Genomic DNA, 20,922 nt, shown 5'->3' with positions numbered 1-20,922 from the left:
CTTGTGTCTTTTCAGGTAATCATTTAGTTACAAACTGAGAGAGACTGGGGGCTTGAGTCCTTTGAACCAGTGTACTGGGTACTGACATCACAGGTCTGACATTAATGTCCCTGGGTCAATCTGGGGGTGCTGGCCCTCGCAGTTCTTGAGGCTCAATGAGCCTGAGGCACGAAAGGCATGCTTTTGCCTGGCTGGTACACTGGGGCCATTGTTTCCAGTAGATGAAAACCGTGCCAGCTGGAAGAGGTCCATTCAATCCCAATGTTTACACATCAGGAGCCGAGGGCCAGAGTGACAGGAAGTGACTTGCCCACATCACAGAACAAGCTGGTAGCAGAGCCAGGGCTTGCCCGTGGGACTTCAGCTCTCTACTCTGGGTCAAGATAATTTTCAGTGTGGCTGTCCCTAATGGACGCATAGGTTGCTTCTGCCCTTTAGGTATTGTGAACAATGCTCTGATGAACATGATGTATAAATATCCCTTCAAGGACGTGCTTTCAGTTCTTTGGGGATACATACTCAGAAGTGGAATTGCTGGATCATCTGGTAGTTCTATTTTTTTTTTTTAATTTTTTGAGGATCTTCCATTGGTTTCCAGGGCAGTTGCACCATTTTACACAGTTGCCAACAGCATACAAGGGTTCAAGTTTCTCCACATCCTCACCAACACTTTTAATTCTCTCTCTTTTTTTATGGTAGCCATCCTAAGAGTGAAAGGTTCCCTCTTTATAAGAACATCAGTCATTTTGGATTAGGACCCACCCTAATGACCTTATCTCCACACGGTTGTCTATCTGCAAAGATTGTATTTCCAAATAGAGTAGCATTCTGAGGTACTGAGGGTTAGGTCTTCAACATAAAGTTTTGAGGAGACACAAGTCAGCCTCTGATACCCCCACCTGGTGTCTACCTTTTAGTCCATCTATCTGTATATCTTTCTGTACTGATTTAAATAGTGCCCCAAAGATCCATGTCCGCCCAGAACTTAGGAATGAGACCTTTTTTGAGAATAGTCTTTGCAGATGTAATTAAGGACCCAAATGAGACCATGTGCATTATGTTGGTGCCTAAAACCAAGGACAGAATCCTTGTAGGAGATAAAGAAGGGTACACAGAGAAGGTGATATGGAGATGGAGTTACAGATTGGAATGCTACAGCTACAAGCCAAGGAACACAGAGGCAAGGAAGGCTTCTTCTCTAGACCCTTCAGAGGGAACGTGTCCCTGCCAGTACCTTCATTTTGGACCTCTGCGCTCCAGAACTGTGAGAGGATACGTTTTTGTTGTATTAAGACACCAAAACAGTATGGTAGTCACAGCAAACTAGTAATAGACTGTCTCTTCATCCATGGCATCTACCTATCCGTCACCCATCTGCATGTGGCATGGAGTGAAGAGCTGGCCCAGATCCTCTCTCTCACAGGCTCTCTACTTTCTCCAGAGTTAGTTCTGGCAACCGTGCGCCCGGGTCCTTGGGACGCCTACACTCGCCCGCGGTAACCAATGGGCTACGTCGCGGGAGATCGGTCCAGGGGCTGAGGGCCCTGACGGGCGGGAAAACCCGAGGGTGGCGGAGCAGCGTGAGGGGTGAACTGACCTGGAGAAGGAAGGAGGAGGAAGCCACTTGCCGGGTCCCCGGGAAACGCCAAGAGGCTGCCGGCGCACAAAAGCGGGTCCTGGGTTCAACACACCAGCGTGGTTGCACTTGCTTTTCTAGAAAACGCAATGTGAGCTCTCAACTAAGACGCACTGGGGCTTTGGGCACGCAGCCCATTCATTCATAAGCTGGGCGCTGTCTGTATTTCTTTTTTAAAGATTTTATTTATTCATTCGTGAGAGACAGAGACACCGGCAGAGGGGGAAGCAGGGTCCATGCAGGGAGCCCAACGTGGGACTCGATCCCGGGTCTCCAGGATCACGCCCTGGGCCGAAGGTGGCACTAAACCGCTGAGCCACCCAGGGATCCCCTGTATTTCTTTCAATGTGAAAATACTACCTGATCATTGTTAGTTTGAAAAAGGTAGAGAGAGATAAAAGACCTGTAATCAATCTCTCTCATCCTCAGAGGGTCACTGTAAACATTTCAGAATCCACCGTTTGAAACGTTTTTCTTAGGTACAGAATATACATACAAGGGGATTAAACACTAGCATGAGGCAGCCCGGGTGGCTGTATCTCTGCGTCTCTCATGAATGAATAAATAAAATCTTAAAAAAAAGACAAACAACTGCTAGCATGCTTTGTGTAACCTGCCTTTTTTTCACTCACTATACTATAGTCTATTTTCCATTTAATGTAGACTTACACATTCTACTTTTTATACATACATTTCTATATTCTTGTAGGTTTATTGTGTCATGACCAAAACATGAGTAAGATTGTGTAGTGATTAGACTAATTTTGGTTAAAAAAAAAAATGAAAACACATGGATGGGGCAGCCCAGGTGGCTCAGCGGTTTAGCGCCGCCTTCAGCCCAGGGCGTGATCCTGGAGACCTGGGATCGAGTCCTACGTCGGGCTCCCTGCATGGAGCCTGCTTCTCCCTCTGCCTCTATCTCTGCCTCTCTCTCTCTTTCTCTCTCTCTCTCTCTCTCTCTCTCTGTGTGTGTCTCTCTCTGTCTCTCATGAATAAATAAAATATTTAAAAAAAAGAAAACACATGGATGTTTTAAAAAATTTGAAAACACAGGAATCTTTTACAAAAACTTTATATCGTTTAAAAAATATCTTCACTGTGGTCTATGTATACAATGGAATATTACTCAGCAATTAGAAACGACAAATACCCACCATTTGCTTCGACGTGGATGGAACTGGAAGGTATTATGCTGAGTGAAGTCAATCGGAGAAGGACAAACATTATATGGTCTCATTCATTTGGGGAATATAAAAAATAATGAAAGGGAATAAAGGGGAAAGGAGAGAAAATGAGTGAAAATATCAGTGAGGATGACAAAACATGAGAGACACCTAACTCTGGGAAACGAACAAGGGGTAGTGGAAAGGGAGGTGGGTGGGGGATTGGGGTGACTGGATGATGGGCACTGAAGGGGGCACTTGGTGAGATGAGCACTGGGTGTTATGCTATATGTTGGCAAATTGAACTCCAATAAAAAAATTTTTTTTTAAATATCTTCACAGCTCCATGGTTCACCTTCTCCCGGTGATTTTTTTTTTTTTTTTAGGATTTTATTTAGGGACACCTGGGTGCCTCAATGGTTGAGCATCTGCCTTTGGCTCAGGGCATGATCCCGGAATCCCGGCATAGAATTCCACATCAGGATCCTCACAGGGAGTCTGCTGCTCCCTCTGCCTATGTCTCTGCCTCTCTCTCTGTGTCTCTCATGAATAAATAAATAAAATATTTATTTTTTAAATTTAATTATTTTTTAAAGATTTTTAAATCTTGGGGATCCCTGGGTGGCTCAGCGGTTTCGCGCCTACCTTTGGCCCAGGGCGCAATCCTGGAGTCCAGGGATCGAGTCCCACATCGGGCTCCCGGCATGGAGCCTGCTTCCCCCTCTGCCTGTGTCTCTGCCTCTCTCTCTCTCTCTATGTCTATCATAAATAAATAAAAATAAATCTTAAAAAAAAAGATTTTTAAATCTTTAAAATTTTAAAATCGAGCCCAATGCAGGGAGTCCAGAATCACACCCTGAGCCAAAGGCAGATGCTCAACTGCTGAGCCACCCAGGTGCCCCCTCCCAGCTATTATTTATGACTTTTAGCTTCATCATCTGCCATTCACTCTAGCAACGGGAGTGCTGTGTGACCTCTTCAGGGCTTTCCTAACATCACCTGAGACAGGTCTCACAATGACTTCCTCACTTTGTAACCTCAATGAGATATTTTTATAGGCTCACCTGCCTTTTTGGATGTCCTGACCTGCTGTGCTGTCACTGTCAAAGGAGTTCTGATTCTTTTCAGAGGAGAGGAGGGCAGTGTATCTAAGACTGAAGAGTGGGGACCCAAATGTGTTTGTAGTGGCGGAGGCAGTTCATCTGAGTATGAGCTCACAGACTGGTGCTTATCGGAGCTGAGTTTAGGGACCTTTGGCAGTGACGTGTGCATCTCTCTCTGCCCCTGCACATCCGCTCCCCTCTTTCTCCTTTTGGCTCTGTGCCCTAGGGCCACGCACTGACCCAGAAGGACTGAATCAAGGGGCTCCCTTGTTCTCTGGCTTCCAGCTGGTTTTGGCCAATGGGAGGCATCAGCAGGAAATGAGTTTCGAGAGAACTCAGCTCTCTTCCTGTGGTGTCCCACAGGGTTGACTTCATCCTCTCAACTGAAGACCACATTTTCTTATCAGACATCCTCTCCACATAGCTACTCCTTTCAAGTTTTGGTTACAAATCACTCCCTCCTCCTCACCCTTACCCAGAGGTGTGCTCCCTGTTGGACTAGCTCCAGGAACATTAACCACCCCTTGCAGTTTTCCCCAAACCGGGAAATTCTTTTGTTCCTTGATTAAGCTCTCCTCAATTACTCAACATGAGTATGCCATCAAATCCTGCTGGGAGACACCTGGGTTGCTTAGTGGTTGAGTTTCTACCTTTGGCTCAGGTCATGATCCTGGGGTCCTGGGATCAAGTCCTGCATCAGGCTCCTCACAGGGAGCCTGCTTCTCCCTCTGCCTGTGTCTCTGCCTCTCTGTCTCTCATGAATAAATAAGTAAAATCTTAAAAAAAAAAAAAAAAGAAAGAAAGAAAGAAAAAGAAAACGACAGAAAGAAAGAAGAAAAATATCCTGCTGGGGATCCTGATACTGCAGGATTAAGGGTGATTTTTAAAAAACTGATTATTTTTGGGTACCTGGGTGGTTCCGTTGGTTAAGTCTGCCTTTGGCTCAGGTCATGATCTTGGGTTCCCAGGATCAAGCCCCACTGTGGGCTCCCTTTTTAGCGGGGACTCTGCTTCTCCCTCTCCCTCTGCCCTTCCCCCAGCTTGTGTGCGCTTTCCCTCACTCTCAAATAAATAAAATCTTTTAAAAAATAAATATAAATACAGATTTTTAAAACTTTTCTGTATTTTCCAAACTTTTCACAATGATCATTTTTGTTTTGTGTTTATGAGTTTTTTAAATGTCATCAAGAGGGAATCCCTGAGTGGCTCAGTAGTTTAGCGCCTACCTTCGTCCCAGGGCGTGACCCCGGAGTCCCCTGCATTGGGCTCCTTGCATGGAGCCTGCTTCTCCCTCTGTCTGTCTCTCATGAATAAATAAATAAAATCTTAAAAAAAAATGTTATCAAGAAACATACAAATCTGTTTGTTGAGGGTCAGCTTGAGCAACTAGTGCTCTAAGGGGAACATTTTTGGAAATACTGGTACAAATCATGTCTAGAAGTTACTCCCAAAACCTGTAACGCTATCTCTGGGTAGTGGGGTATAAGTGTGGCTTCTTTTCCTATTCCTCCTATATAATATGCATTTTTACAATGAGTGTGTGTCATGTTTACAAAAAGATAAATCTTTAAAATGAATTTCTGGGGAAATGTGCACATTTTACCGCTTGAATACAAAGGACAGTACAGACACCTGGGTGGCTCTGCAGTTAAGTGTCTGCCTTTGACTCAGGGCCTCATCCTGGGGTCCAGGGGATCGATCCTGGGGTCTGGGGGACAAGTCCACATTGGGATCCCTGCATGGAGCCTGCTTCTCCCTCTGCCTATGTCTCCGCTTCTCTCTCTCTGCTGTCTCTCATGAATAAATAAATAAAATATTTAAACAAACAAACAAACAAACAAACGGACAGTTGATCCTTTCTGTAAATGGCCAGAGAGTAAATGTTTTAATGTTTGCCAGCCAAGAGGCAAAATTGAGAATTAGGTAGGCATTCACATAATGAGAGAAAATAAATTTCTACAAAATTTTATTGACAAAATTCACAGTGTACTAATAATGATCAAGTGCATTTTTTTAATATGGGGCTGCTAATGAAAAGAATGGAATTCTTTTTTATTTTGGAAATAACATGTCACTTAATTAGGGCTCAAAGTTAATGTTTCCTATCATCCAAATTGCAACTGTTCATCTGTTAATACTGATCTGTAACAAGTTATTACCTATTGCCTCTTTGAAAACGTTTTCTAATACAGTTACTAATACTGATATATTAATCCACAAGCATATGATTTAATTGAGTATATTCATTGTTATATAATTAGATTCTTCTCCTTTTGGCTTTTTAGTATGTCATTACACTGCAGATTAATCATTTCTAATTGAAGATTATGTGGAAGATTCTCAATTGCACGAATTTTGAAATATGGAAGTGTTCCTTCCACTTGCACTGATGTCTGACAAACTGCTGGAACTGTATGTAATTTGAGCTCAGAAAATATATCTGCTACAAATTTATGTAGGAATGACATCTTGCATATTTTATTTTTGACAGCACAGGAATTGTAAAAAGTAACTTGATACTACTTGTGACTCAAAATTTGTTAAAACAATTCCATCAGAGAATTAATTTCACATATAAACACCATTTTGTCTTGTTATTTTATGTTGACTTCATTAAGAAACAATATCAAGGGGCACCTGGGTGGCTCAGTCAGTTAAGCATCTGACTGTTGGTCTCAGCTCAGATTTTGACCTCTGGGTCATAAATTCAAGTCCCGCGTTGGGCTCCATGCAAGGCATAGGGCCTACTTAAAAAAATAACAACAAAAGCTAACTTTCAAAGTCATTCGGTGTTTGATAAGAGTAGTTGAGGGCAGTTATTGTTTAGAAAAATTTCAGGGATCCCTGGATGGCTCAGTAGTTTAGCCCCTGCCTTTAGCCCAGGGTGTGATCCTGGGGTCCTGGGACTGAGTCCTGCATTGGGATCCCTGCATGGAGCCTGCTTCTTTCTCTCATTCTCTCTATGTCTCTCATGAATAAATAAATAAATTCTTTTAAAAAAAGAAAAAGAAAAATTTCAATCTCAGCCCCAAGCTCAAAAAGATTGCCAACTGCTAACGATGGTAGGATAAGTCAAGATGCTCAGTGTCTAGTTCTGATGAAAATTTCCAGAACTGACGATTTTTAAGTCCATGAGAATGAACAAAGTTCACCATTGACACTATGGGTTCATGAATATATGACAGATTCAAATATTTTCTACAAAGTATCTGCCAATGAATAATACAATGAATAACCCTAGGCTTTAAACACTTGAAATTTTCACAAGCTTTGTAAATTTGCCTTTCTAAGCCTTTTTCCACTCTGCATATATTTTTATTACCATCAGTGGTAACATATTAGCAGATTCCATGTCAGGTTGTAGTGAATTAGTGTTTTCTCAGCTTCTTTTGAAATATTTTTGCCTGCAGTTGTCCCATGCAGACTATTCAGAAAGTCTAATTCTTCAGTAATTGTAAACTCTGCATTGGCTCCCTGAATAAACAGCTACAACTGAGCAGTATTAAAACATTTACTGTTTCATCAAGCCAAGGAAAATCACTCAGAATCATGTGACTTGTTTTTAAATTGATTACTCATATTTCTGCCAATGTTTTCAAATCTTTGAGCAACTGTTTTTGCCAAAACACTAATAAGTTTTCTTTTTTCTTTAAGTAATCTCTTCCTACACCCAATGGAGGGCTCAAACTCACAACCCTGAGATCAAGAGTCACATGCTCCTCTGATTGAGTCAGCCAGGTGCCCCCAATAAACACTAGTAGCCTTTTGTTTTTGAAGACTTTATTTATTTATTCATGAGAGACACACAGAGAGAGAGGCAGAGACACAGGCAGAAGGAGAAGCAGGCCTCCTAGGGGGAGCCTGGGGAGCCCAATGTGGGACTCAATCCCAGGACCTCAGGATCACGCCCCCGGCCAAAGGCAGGCACCAAACCACTGAGCCACCCAGGGATCCCTCAACACTAATAGTCTTAAATACATTTTAGGTTTTGCAAGCCAAGAGGCAGACTCGTACATAGATTATGTAGGTATTAACTTCTTATGTACTTATTTTTTAATGATAAAAATAAAATTATTTTGGGGAAAACTACCATGTTTCCTTACTTGACAAGGGTAAATCCCACCTCTGTGGAATTCAGTTGTTAAAATGAATGGCCACGGGCAGCTGGGGTGGCTCAGCGGTTTAGCACCGCCTCTAGCCCAGGGCCTGATCCTGGATATGCGGGATGGAGTCCCACCTCCGGCTTCCTGCATGGAGCCTGGTTCTCCCTCTGCCTGTGTCTCTGCCTCTGTCTCTGTGTCTCTCATGACTAAATAAATGAAATCTTTAAAAATAAAAAATATATAAATGAATACTCTGGTTTCTCTTCAGATCGTATAAATCTTTCACCTTTTACTAAGGATTTCCATGGAGAGGAACAATTCTGAGTCTTAACTCAATTTTTTGAGGCCCTATTTTAAACAAGGCTATCTATAAAGTATAAAGAAAGATGCCTGGGGGGATCCCTGGGTGGCTCAGCAGTTTGGCACCTGCTTTTGGCCCAAGGTGTGATCCTGGAGTCCCGGGATCAAGTCCCGCGTCGGGCTTCCTACATGGACCCTGCTTCTCCCTCTGTGTCTCTCCATCTCTCTGTGTGTCTACCATGAATAAATACATAGAATCTTAAAAAAAAAAAAAAAAAAGAATGGCCACTGCTACAGTTTACCCATGTCATCTGTATACAACCACCAATTAGCATGAATATCAGGGTGTCCAAATGACTTGGTTTTCTTTTAATCCCACTAAGTCAGCAATCACTTCATACCATGCCAAAGCAGAAAAATCACCAAAAACAGGCCAATAAGTGTTCACTGTTAGAGGGCTTCTTGTTGATTTAATGGTGATATTTACATGGATTATAATTCTCTAGCTTGGAGTCTATTTGCTATATAGCAAACAACTTCATGAGCTCCAACTCTCAAACTAGCGAATGTTTTCTAACTCGACACTTTTAAGAACTTATTTATTTATTCATGAGAGACACAGGGAGAGAGGCAGAAACATAGGCAGAAGGAGAAGCAGCCTCCCCTGGACCCCAGGATCATGACCTGAGCCAAAGGCTGACGTTCAACCACTGAGCCACCCAGGTGCCCCTAACTCACATTTTTAAAACAAACCCTTATTTGACCAGGAACACACACCTTTAAACACATGGCTTTAAAAATCATTGTTTGCACATTCTAAAATTTATTTTTTCATCCTAACATTGTCATATGCTAAGACATAAAGAGAATTTCACTGTCACCGTGTGATTTTGCTAATACTTAGTGGTAGTAGCCCGCAAGTTTATAAAAAGTAACTTTGGAGCTTCAGTCATGGCCAGCCAGAAGACAGTTTTTCCTCCTTCACAGTGAAATAAGTCAGTGTTTTGGGAAGCACTGTCCAGTTGTATGCAACCTCCCCCCTCCCACATTGCCGCTGGATAAGGAGCCTGAAATTTGATTGTATTTCATCAGAAGGACTTTCTCTAGTATGAAAAGACATCACTTCCTTTTCTCCTTGGTTAGCTGACACATGACAGGAAGGCTGGGGGCTCTTTGTGATACTCTGACGATCCTTTCCGGGAAACCCCTTCTGCGGGGATACTTTAGTGCATCACAAGGCTTGTCCAGTCTCCACACTTCATCAAGTTTTCCTTTATACGCCCATCTCATCAGCAGAGCTATCCTGGAGGTTTAGGATTCTTACTCCTACGGAGCTAGTGAGTGAGAAGTAAGGCCTCAAGCCAGGTCTTTGCGTGCTGTCTGGCTTTTCACGACCGACCGCCACTTGATAGGAGAAAGGAGGTGGGGAAAGACGCCTAAGTCTGGGCGTGGGCTGGGGGTGAGGCACGTGGACACACCTGACGACACACCTCAGCTCCTGTGCCATTCTGCGCAGGGCCAGCCCCACCTGGCAACGACGCCCCTCTGCCCCCGTCAATTCCTAGTTATATCAGCATCTTCACTGTAAGTCCGGTGCATTGCAAACTCCCAGTAAGTAGACCCCTGGCGCACGCAGCCGCGAGCAGCCGGCAGCCGGCACTGCAGTTGCCCTTGGCACCAGCTCCGGGAGCCCGAGCGGCTGCGGCGTGCGAGCTCCTCGGCGACGAGGCCCGGGCCGCAGCCGCTCCGCTCGGCGCACGGGAGGCGCGCGTCCGCGAGCCGGGCCACCGGGGCCCCAGGGCGGCGCTCCCGCGGCGCGCTCGGCGGCGGAGTCGGGGTGGGAGGAGCTTGGGCGGGGTGGAGCCTGGACGGCGGGAGCCGCCGAGCGGGGCTGGCGCCCTCGGAGCGGCGCGGCGGGGGTCTCCCGGGCGGAGGGGCTGCGGCGCGGGGACCCTCGGAGCCCCGGATTCTCGGACGAGATGGTGCGCTCCCCGGGAGAGGGCAGCGGGGCCACTCCCCCGGGCGGCCCCGGCGAGGCCCCCGGAGCCCCCACCCCGCCGGGGAAAAGGCGGGGGCAGTCAGGCCGCGCTGTCTCTTTAAGACCGTGTTCCAGCTAACACCGACGGTGAGTAACCTGGCCCCAGGTTCCAGGAGAAACCCCCAGGAGGGTAGGCGGATTAGAGTTCGGATCGCAGGGCGTGGAATTTGGGGAAGTTTATGAATGGGGGGGCACCCTGCTTTGAGGCACAGCCCCTAGGTACCTTGTAAATTTTAACAGGGCTCCTGGAGCGAGCGGTGAGGCTAAGCAAGGCCAAGTTCCAAAGGGAGGAGAGTCCCCCACCTGGCTTCAGCGCCGCGCGGCGTAGTCCTTCATAATCTCGGTAAGCCCAGTAGTTTATGGGGTGAGTGCAAGAAGCCTCGTGGTGGGTGGGTAGGCAGAGAATCCGACTACCAACGGCTGTCAAGAGGCTTTGGGCACCTGGTCCTTCACGAACTTTCCTGGGCTGAGAGGTGGAGCCTTGCCTGCCTCTGCACCTGGCCCGTTGACGACGGGGCATGGAGCAGCCGCCTTAGGAGCTCAGAGAGCACAGCGGGAAGCAGCAGAGAGCAGGCTGGTGGCACTCTGCCTCCCTCTCGCCCACTGGGAGTTGCCCCACTGGGCATGAGGGAGGAGAGGCTGAGTGTTCTGATGACACAGGGTGAGCAGAATGAGGATTGTGAAGTCACAGAGGAAGTGGGATACTATAGCTGGGGCTTGGGCTGGCTGCCTGCAAGAGGAAAGGTGTTGCCTAGGCAGATCAGTGCTTTCTGCCGGTGGAAGGGAGCCTCTGGGATCAGCAGGGCACACCTGGTGCTCACGGTGGACTGATGAGTCGGGTGAGGCCACCCTACCATGAGGGTCCCCCTCCCCATCTTACACAGAAATGAGAACAGTGCTGTGTGCATACTCTGGAAGCCTAAGTACCACCCACACCATGTGGAAGGAAAGCAGAAAGACTGAGTGGCACATCCTGCTGACCCCCTTTCTCCCACACCACCTCCTGAGCAGACCCTTGCTCTGTCCAAACCCAGCTCGGTGAGCTTTTGGTTTCTTCTGAGTAGTTAACTTCCAGGATTTGGGGTCCCAGGGCTCTGGGGAATACGCACTGGAGAACAGATGAATCCTGAAGATCACCACTGACTCCCAACTTCCTACTTCTCCAGATGCAGAAGCCTCCATGGCTTTGATAAGCCTTGTGTTCCTGGCAGTGATGTATGTTGTTCACCACCCCTTGATGGTCAGTGACCGGATGGACCTGGACACGCTAGCCAGAAGTCGGCAGCTGGAGAAGCGGATGAGCGAGGAGATGCGCCAGTTGGAGATAGAATTTGAAGAGAGAAAGCGAGCAGCTGAGCAGAAGCAGAAGGCAGAGAACTTCTGGAGAGGAGATACATCCAGTGACCAGTTAGTGCTAGGGAAGAAAGACATGAGATGGCCATTCCAGGCTGATGACCAGGAGGGGCCACTGGGCTGGATGCTGGGAAACCTGTGGAATGCTGGCCTCTTTTGCCTTTTTCTCATCTTTGAGCTCCTGCGACAGAACATGCAGCATGAGCCAGCCTTTGATTCCAGCAGCGATGAGGAGGAGGAGGAAGTCCGTGTTGTGCCTGTCACCTCCTACAACTGGCTTACTGACTTCCCTTCGAGGGAGGCTCTGGAATCCTTTTACAAACACTATGTCCAGAATGTCACTCGTGATCTGCCCTGCACCTGTGAGTTTGTGGAGAGCTTTGTGGACGACCTGATTGAGGCCTGTCGGGTGCTCAGCCGCCGGGAGGCTCACCCACAGCTGGAGGACTGTCTGGGCATCGGGGCTGCCTTTGAGAAATGGGGAACCCTCCACGAGACCCAGAAATTTGATATTCTGGTGCCCATTGTTCCCCCACAGGGCACTATGTTTGTGCTGGAGATGAGGGATCCAGCCCTAGGCCGCCGCTGTGGCTGTGTGCTGGTGGAGTCGGAATGTGTGTGCAAGCGCGAGAAGCTTCTGGGGGATGTGCTGTGCCTGGTGCACCACCATAGGGATCACTCAGCCATCTTGGGCAAGTGTAGCAGCTCCATCAAGATGGCTCTCTGCACTGGCTCCCACCTGGACGTGTGCAAGACAGTACAGTGGTTCCGGAACATGGTGGGCAATGCCTGGGCCCTTGTGGCCCACAAATACGACTTTAAGCTCAGCCTCCCACCGTCTACCACCTCCTGCAAGCTCAGGCTGGACTACCGCTCAGGCCGCTTTCTCTCAATCCAATTGGTCCTGGGGGTGCAACGGGAAGACACCTTGGTCTATCTGGTGAGTCAGGCTCCTGACCATGAACAGCTAACCAGTGTGGATTGGCCTGAGTCCTTTGCAGCCTGTGAACACCTTTTCCTGAAGCTGGTAGGGCGTTTTGCTCCAGAGAACACCTGTCACCTCAAGTGCCTCCAGATCATCTTAAGTCTCCGGGACCTTCAGAGTTTACCCCAGGGAGCATCCCGTCCCATCCTCACCTCTTACCACTTCAAAACAGCCCTCATGCACCTGTTGCTGCGGCTGCCTCTAACAGACTGGCAGCACAGCATGCTCTCCCAGCGGCTCCAGGACATCCTCTGGTTCTTGGGCCGTGGCCTCCAGCAAAGGTCCCTCCATCATTTCCTCATTGGTAACACCTTCCTGCCCCTGACCATCCCGATCCCTAAGACATTTCGGAATGCTGAGCCTGTCAATCTCTTCCAACACCTGGTGCTAAACCCCACGGCACACTCACAGGCAGTGGAAGAATTCCACAGCCTTCTGACCCAAGTGAAAATGCTGCCCTGTGCCCCATTGCCTGGGGAAAATTAATGTAAAGGCCATTAAAAAAGGGGAGAAGGTATTTCTGATTCCTCAGGCTGCCAAAGAGTTTATTTTTCAGACACATTAGTGGTATGTGTGACTTTCACCTTGCGAGGGGTGGAGGGGCTATGATAGATTAAGACACTTTAAGGAGTACCTGAAGTACTCATAAGGATGGGGTCCAACATACATAAGGATGTAGGATGTAATCCCAGGTCTGTCTTCTGAGGTTTTTTACTCCTGACTTTTAGCTGACCCAGGGAACGGATCTTATGGAAGGCTCTTGCAGCTGGAGTTGAGACCAGAGGGGGCCTATGAGGTTGTGTTTTGTGTCAACACTGGAAGTAAAAGAGAACCAGAGAATACCTCCATTCCAGCTTATTTCTTTTTTTTTTTTGTGAATGACTTTCAGCACATTCCTTGTAAACTGGTTTCCTTGTTGAATTGTTAGCTTAATTCACATCCAAGCTGATAGCAGTCCATTTTATCCTAAATACTATGAAGGTAACTTCTCGTATTTTAGGATCTAATTTTTCAGACCTCCTCTGTTTGAAGGTGTAGCCAAGATGTTTATTTTCCATTTTCTTAATTTAGCCCTATTTTTGTATAATATATAGCTGTTTTTATGCATCTGAAAAAAAGCTCCACTACTACCCGAACAGTTGATTAGCCTTGATCCACAAATATTAAGTCCATGGTGATCTATTTCATAATTGAGATAATGTACTTACTAAAATTAATGAAATAGCTAGCATCTAACGAGCTTCTCATGCCTGGAAGCAATCTCTGGGGGGTTGGTTTCTGAAATGAACAATTAGTTTCTAAAGGGAGCCACTTGTTTGTCCAATGAAAAGAAGGTTTAGCCACCCTGTGTAGCTGTGCTTTTTCTCAGTCTGTTAATGCCTTTGTGTTCTCTTTTCAAAGATGACAAAGGGATATTTTGAACTATGAGGTTTTGCAAATTGGGGTCATCTCAATTCAGGCCCGTTGCCAGGGTAGGACAGGAAGGGAACTGTGAAGCAGGCCAGCACTAACAGAGTTGTGACTCTGGAGATGTGATTGGTGGATTTTTCCCTTCTTTCAAAATCCTAGGCGGCATCCTGATGAGGAGGCTTAAGAAAAGTGATTATCGTTGTGGGTGTGGTTGTTTTGGAAATAACAATGCTGTTCCTGCCCTGCATGCCAGGAAGATCTGGAGAGGATAACCTGGCCCCAACATTTAACTCCATCACAGGGGGGTTTGGATGCTGGCCTTGTGGGCTTTGGTTGTATCCACTCCCTCTCCATCGCAAAAATAAATGACAAATTTATGTCCCAGGAGTTCATGCCAGTCAGTATTTGAGATTCCCACTGCACAGTAGCGGCTGTGCTCCTGTGTTGTCTGCTATCTGCCATGTACTGCTTTCAAGAAAGTTAAGATGCAGTGATGGTTGGTTTGATGCCAGTGGGATTTTGATATTTTGTAATCATCCATATTATTTTTGTTTAGAAAATAATTTGCTGGTGTTTTAGTTCCACATCAATAAAGGAAGCTATTTTGTGTGTCATTTGGAATCTATGTAATAACACACATAGAAGATCAGCATTCTCATGGGCCTGTTGCCAAGATATACATGTTACCCTGATAGCTTCATCCAGTATGTCTTGGTATTTCTCAATACACCTTGAACCAGTCTGCCCTGAGGTTTCCCAGTGGCATGGCCAGTAGCCAGGAAAGAATAATTCAGAATGTCAAGGAACATCTAAGCTATTCATTCTCATGGCTCACAAACCAAAATATCAGCCAATTTAAAAGATCTTAGTGGCTACACAAAAACAACAACAAAAAAAACAACAAAAAACACATAAACTGTAGAAGGAATAAATCTGTAGAAAGGTAGTATGATGTTCTATCACTCTGGTTTCTAGTCTAGTAAGATAAGAAAACAGGAGTGAGCAGAAGACTACAAAGGGAACAGTCAGTGAGGCTTGGGTGGGGCCGAGGGTGTAAGAAAGAATATAGAAAAACAAGTAGTAATGGAAAGAACAGAGCTGTTGTGCTCTGGGAATACTCTAACAATGAAAGGGGAACTTCTCCAGATAATTTAGGAAGCTGAGCTTTATTCTAAAACAATTCCTGGCTGGCACCCAGGATATAACAACAGTTATAGTAATGGGAATACTTAGCGTTCATTGAGCATTTCCAATGGTCCAGGCGCCATGCTAAATGCTTCACATCTGGTAACTCAATCCTCACACCAAAAAAGCATTCCATGAAGTGGGTGCTTTATCTCTTCCATTTTTCCCATGAGGAAGCTGAGGCACAGAAACGGTACACAGCTTCCCTAAGGTCACCGAGCTAGTAAAAGGTAGAGCCTGGAAGAAAGCACCTGTCCTAGCAACCTTCCAGCATGGGTTTGGGAATATCAAGATGTAGGAGTTAACATGCTTTGAAAAGCGAAAAGCACTATATTAATTTTAAGATAAAGGATGGTATGTCAGCTTAGAAATTCTAGAAGACAGAAATTGTTGGTCCGTAGCCCAGTCTTTAAGTCAGGAATTTTGTATCACATAGAAAAATGAAAGGCATTTGCTCAGAGGCCAAAATGAATGTAAAGCCATTTGAACTATATGTCTGTTGGGCCCAGGGATTCGATGGTTTATATCATGAACTACCTTATGATACAAACCAGCTGTAGGCTGGAAAGTCAGGGAAAATTTGAAGCCAAAAGTTTGTTCAGGTAGCCAACTGATAACAGTATTGTTCTTCACCTAAACTAAAGCTGTTTCCATTCATTTTGGGGAAGTAGAATCTTGGTGAGGAGTGAAATGGGGAAAGGGAGTGGCTCCAGTACTGATTTTCTGGCAGACAAGGAGTGGGGGAGGGATCCACTATTTTAATTTCATAGAGACAGAGGAATTGAATTTTGCATACCACTGATACCACTGATAAATCATTCAATCTTTTGGCACCCTCCGCAGAACTAACCCCTCAAAAAACAAAGAAAGCATTCAGAACTGGTGGTAAATGACCCGCCTGCAGGGGGTGGAGCTGGCTTTGTCCCAGTGCAGGGAGCCCTAAGCAGTCTGCTTAGGAGGCAGGGTCCATCATAACCACAGAACAGTCTCTTGCCTCACTGAATGGATCACCCAGCAGCCTTCCTCTGCCAATTCCAAGCCAGTTCTTCAGAGGTTCCTGATTCAGTGCCACTTACCACCCTCCCAACCCACACTGCTCCTCTTTGGTACACAGAGGATTACAACCTGTTCCCACTCTCCTCAAATGAACTCAGGACAGAGAAGACAAGTAAGATAACAGGGACCCTAGTATATACTGAGCCCATGTGCCCACAAGAATTTAATCTGTTACCTAATTCCTGATAAAGCCCAGTGAAGGGATATTATCATGACTTTCATAAACAAAGGGAAGAAAACAAGGCCCAGAGGGGTTTAGCTGTCTAACCCAAGATTTAAACCTATCTTCCCAAACCATGAGAGACTCCTAACTCTGGGAAACAAAGAGTTGCAGAAGGGGAGGTGAATGGGAGGATGGGGTAACTGGGTAACAGGCATTAAGGAGGGCATGTGATGAGCACTGAGTGTTATATAGTTTATGTTGGCAAATTGAACTTAAATAAAAAAAAAAAATAGGGCAGCCCGGGTGGCTCAGCGGTTTAGTGTCGCTTTCAGCCCAGGGTGTGATCCTGGAGACCACGATTGAGTCCCACATGGGGCTCCCTGCATGGAGCCTGCTTCTCCTTCTGTCTGTGTCTCTGCCTCTCTCTCTCTGTATCTCATGAATAAATAAATAAAATCTTTTTAAAAATTTAAAAAATAAATAAAAATAAACTTGCCTTCCAACTTTATTCATTCAATACATATTTAAGCACTTGCTGTGTCCAGGGCTAGCACCGGGCCCTGGGGAAACAATGGTGAGCAGAACATGGCTTCATCCTCGTGGAGTTGACAATCTATGGAGGAGATAAACATGAAATAATCATTCCACTGGTGTAAAATTTCAAAGGTGGCAAGTTCCACTAAAACCTCCAGTAAGGTCACTTGAGTGTATCAGGGAAGGCCTCCCTGAGGAAGTGATATGAACTGAAGCATGATGGGAGCCAACTGGGTGAAGATGGGGATGAGGAGAGGCTGTGCAGAGGCCTTGTGGTGGGAGCCAGCATGATGAGACCGAGTCTGAAAAAAAGCCCAAGTGACTTGAGGGGAGGAGGGGACAGGGGGAGGCAAGGTGCAAGATGAGGCCAGAGAGGCTGTGGCGCCCAGACCCTGCAGGGCCTCATAGATCACTTTAGAAGTTCCCAGAGCAATGGAACTTTTGAATGGTTTGAGACTTTGGGAAGGAACAGGTCAGATTGGTACTTAGCAACCGCCACACAGGGCCCAATGAGAAGGGCAGAGCAGGTGTGGAGCTGCTGCGGACTAGCAAGAAGGTAATACGGATGAAAAAGAGACGCAGCGTTGAGATTTCTAGGAAATAAAAAGAGCTCAGTGATAGATTGCGTGTGGAGTAAGGCACCCAGAATGGCTCCTGGGTGCTGATCTGAGTTCCTGGGTGGCTGGTAGAACCATTCACTGAAAAACACTGCAAACCTACCTTCTTTTCTCTATTCCACACTGCCTTACGCTAAAGATTTGATGATGGCCACTGGGAGAACAAGTCTGCAAAAGCAAATAGACTTGATGAGAGATAAAATTCACCGTTATAACACAAATTTTATCTCATCAAATTTCCTGATGTTTAGTATTTTATACATTAATGTTAAAATTCAAATGCCAACAAATATCATTTATCATTAAATTCATCAAATTCATATGAACTTAAAAGTCATGACAAAAACTGAAAGAAGTGAGAGTAGTGTCACTAAGAATATGTAGGTGAGCATAGCTTAACGTATAGACTTCTCAAATCAATGTTGTATGCCCGAAACCAGTGTAACATTGTGTGTCAGCTATATACCTCAATAATAGATAAAAAGTAAAAGAAAAGCAGGCTTAAAAAGTGCTTTTCAGGGGATCCCTGGGTGGCGCAGCAGTTTGGTGCCTGCCTTTGGCCCAGGGCACGATCCTGGAGACCTGGGATCAAATCCCATGTCGGGCTCCTGGTGCATGGAGCCTGCTTCTCCCTCTGCCTGTGTCTCTGCCTCTCTCTCTCTCTCTCTCTGTGACTATCATAAATAAATAAAAATTTATTTAAAAAAAAAGTGCTTTTCAATAAAGGGTAGTACTATTTGGTTGCCAAAATGACTGAGGGGCACTGATGGCTTTTGGTGGACTGATGGTGTTGGGGTTGCTAAACCAGCCCTATGAAGAGCCCCACATGTCAAGAACTGCTTCACCCTGAATGCCAATAGCACCCTTCAGGGGGAAACACTGCATAAAATGCCCGACGGGTGTTATAAGAAGTGATAGGATATTCTAGGGATATTTGGGAGAATTGCTCTGGCCTCTCCTCCCATAATACAATTCTTGGGATCAGATGAAGCAGAATGAAGGGATAGGCGGCAAATTATATCCATCTCACCTTTCCCCTTAACCTTTTCTTTAGGGGAACGGCGGGGGGGGGGGTTGATATCCAGGAAGCTTTTCGCAAGAATTTTCGCAAAAATCTGAATAAAAACGATGGTCTTCATTTAAAAATGTACACAGAACACTTTGCACCTGTCCTTCGCCTGCCTGGAACGTTCATTGTGTTATTGGCTCCTTCTCACCTCCGTCCCACACTCCATCCATCGCTTTCTACCTCCTTAGTGTTTTGTTGCCCTGACGGAACTGGTCGCTTTGGGAAATTAACCTTGTTTCCTAGAAATCTGCCCTCCCTCCCATTAGAAAGGAAATTGCTTGAAAGCAGAGCCCTCGCCCGCCCTGCCCCACGTTGGGTCCTTAGCGCCCAGTTCCACGTCTAACGCTCGAAAAGAGGCAGGGGTGCGGTGGTGCACGGAACCCCTACAGTCCCCGCACAGGAGGCGAGCGGGAGGCCAGAGACCCCACGCGCAGAGCTCCCGCGCAGCTCCCGACGCCCCCCTCCCAGCGGAGGGCAGGGGCGGCCTACGCAGGCGCGCTTCTGGCCCCGCCCACACATACGTCACCGCGGCCGTTACGGCGCTAAGGCGTCTCGGCGCGCGATTTAAAACCAGCTCCGGAGCAGGAGAGCTAGATGGGACCTCCCTGCCCAGGTGAGGGTGGGTGGCTGGGTGGGGGGCGCCGCGGGCGGGAGTCGGAGCGAAGCGGGCAGGCAGGGTCAGCGGGCGGACCCGAGCGCGGGTTATGGATATTCTCGGCCTAGTTGTTGGCCTTGGGCTCCGCTGGCCGAGTCGGGGGAAGGCGAGGGGAGGAAGAGGCGGGAAAGGGGGAGGGGTGTGCCCCGCCAATCGGTAAGCGGCTTGGGGCGGCGTCGGGAGCGCGCGTGGGGCGATCCCTACTCCTCAGTCCCTCTCCCGTGGGCTCCTACGCCGTGTGAGGTGCCTCTCTCTTGAAAGGTGGTTTTCCTGGGGTACACTTGAGTTCACAGAGCCATGAAAGCGTTGTGATTACTGCTGAATGCTTAACACGCACGCATTTATCTTTACATTCATTCTAGCGCTTTACAAGCATTGAGCGCTCCCTTTGGGCTAAATCCTCTGTCAGGCGCAGAGATGTAGTAAAGAACAAAACAGAGAAGATCCCAGCTTTTTGGAGCTTGTATCCTAGTTGGGGAGACAGTAAACAAATGAAATAATTACAGATGAGGCTGAGTGTTGTAATTGGGAACAGCAGAGTGAGGGGAGGGGCCCCTTCAGGTTGAGGATTCAAGGAAGATCTTAGAGCAGACTGGGGAACTTGTTCTAAGCAGTGGGAGCAAGTGCAAAAAAAAGAAAAAAAAAAAAAAAAGCCAAGCGGGGAAAGAAGAGCCTGGCTTGGGTTAGGACTGGAACATGGAGACTGAACAGTGAGGCTACTGAGACCTTTTACCTTGATCTTGGTAAAAGGTCTGAAAATTTAGAGTTATATTTTGGATATGGTAAATGACTTATGCGAGAGACAGGTGAAGAGGTAAGAGTTTGACCCTCAGGGGAGTGATATGGGCCACTCAGGGAAGTGGCCCGTAGACTCAAACAAATTTGGACATTATCATCATATAGATCGTAAAACCATGGGAACAGGTGAGAGCTCAAGAAATACCCTATAGAGGGGATCCCTGGGTGGCGCAGCGGTTTGGTGCCTGCCTTTGGCCCGATCCTGGAGACCCGGGATCGAATCCCGCATCTGGCTCCCAGTGCATGGAGCCTGCTTCTCCCTCTGCCTGTGTCTCTGCCTCTCTCTCTCTCTCTCTCTCTCTCTCTCTATCATAAATAAATAAAAATTTAAAAAAAATTAAAAAAGAAAAAAAGAAATACCCTATAGAGAAGATGCTCCAAACCAGCATTTTGAAGCTAGACAGAGAAGGGACAGCTTGAAAACTCTCTCAGAAGAGAGTGGTATAGAAGCCCAGAGTGTTTCATGAAGCACTGGTAGGGGTTTTCATCTGTTTCAGATGCTGCTCAATCTCAAGAGAGATAAGGCCTGATAAGTAGCAGTTGGATTTGGCAACGTGGAGGTTGTAGGTGATTGTGTCAAGATAGTTTTCATAAAGTGGTGGGGATGGTAGCCAGACCATAGGGGGCTGAAAAATGAATGTGAGTAAAGTCTCCTATCAAGGTCCAACTCCCCACCTCTTGACGTGCCCTCATCCAGATAGTAACAGGTCCTCTTGATTCAACCTCTAAGAATGTCTCTTGCCTCCTTTCCATT

The 20,922-nt window shown here is 46.6% G+C and overlaps 2 protein-coding genes and 1 non-coding gene across 6 annotated transcripts in view; all 3 read left to right on the top strand.

Annotated features, from left to right (window-relative positions):
• The first annotated feature begins 8,253 nt into the window (after positions 1-8,253).
• LOC121492330 lies at positions 8,254-8,370 on the top strand. Its single transcript, XR_005988208.1, has one exon. It is a non-coding gene; the product is annotated as a U5 spliceosomal RNA (small nuclear RNA).
• A 1,923-nt stretch (positions 8,371-10,293) lies between these two features.
• The window catches only part of NCAPH (non-SMC condensin I complex subunit H), a 42,705-nt gene continuing 32,076 nt past the window's right edge, over positions 10,294-20,922 (top strand). Inside the window, exons 1-2 of one of the 3 annotated variants that reach the window (XM_041756315.1) lie at positions 10,395-10,430; positions 10,584-10,686. Coding sequence is in view for 1 of the 3 variants with exons in the window: in XM_041756314.1 (XP_041612248.1) it covers positions 19,310-19,328 (19 nt within the window). In the remaining 2 variants the exon portion in view is untranslated. Of the gene's footprint in view, positions 10,431-10,583; positions 10,687-19,243; positions 19,329-20,922 lie in introns of those variants that run through there. The other 2 variants (XM_041756316.1, XM_041756314.1) reach the window with 2 other exon arrangements.
• Positions 10,295-13,529, top strand: ITPRIPL1 (ITPRIP like 1). Of its 2 annotated transcripts, XM_041756317.1 has the most exons (3): positions 10,396-10,430; positions 10,584-10,686; positions 11,510-13,529. In XM_041756317.1, exon 3 carries the CDS (start codon positions 11,524-11,526, stop codon positions 13,165-13,167), a length of 1,644 nt encoding a protein of 547 aa, XP_041612251.1. In that variant the 5' UTR covers positions 10,396-10,430; positions 10,584-10,686; positions 11,510-11,523; the 3' UTR covers positions 13,168-13,529. The 2 variants fall into 2 exon arrangements, with proteins under 2 accessions (XP_041612253.1, XP_041612251.1); XM_041756319.1 differs by lacking the exon at positions 10,584-10,686 and having other exon boundaries at positions 10,295-10,430.

This window comes from Vulpes lagopus, chromosome 5 (assembly GCF_018345385.1).
Source record: "Vulpes lagopus strain Blue_001 chromosome 5, ASM1834538v1, whole genome shotgun sequence".
Classification (NCBI taxonomy): domain Eukaryota; kingdom Metazoa; phylum Chordata; class Mammalia; order Carnivora; family Canidae; genus Vulpes; species Vulpes lagopus.
This window is presented reverse-complemented; position numbering and strand designations above follow the sequence as displayed.

Coding starts and splice junctions, on each gene's coding strand:
- ITPRIPL1 (XM_041756319.1), top strand. CDS start 11,524: ATGGCTTTGATAAGCCTTGTGTTCCTGGCAGTGATGTATGTTGTTCAC.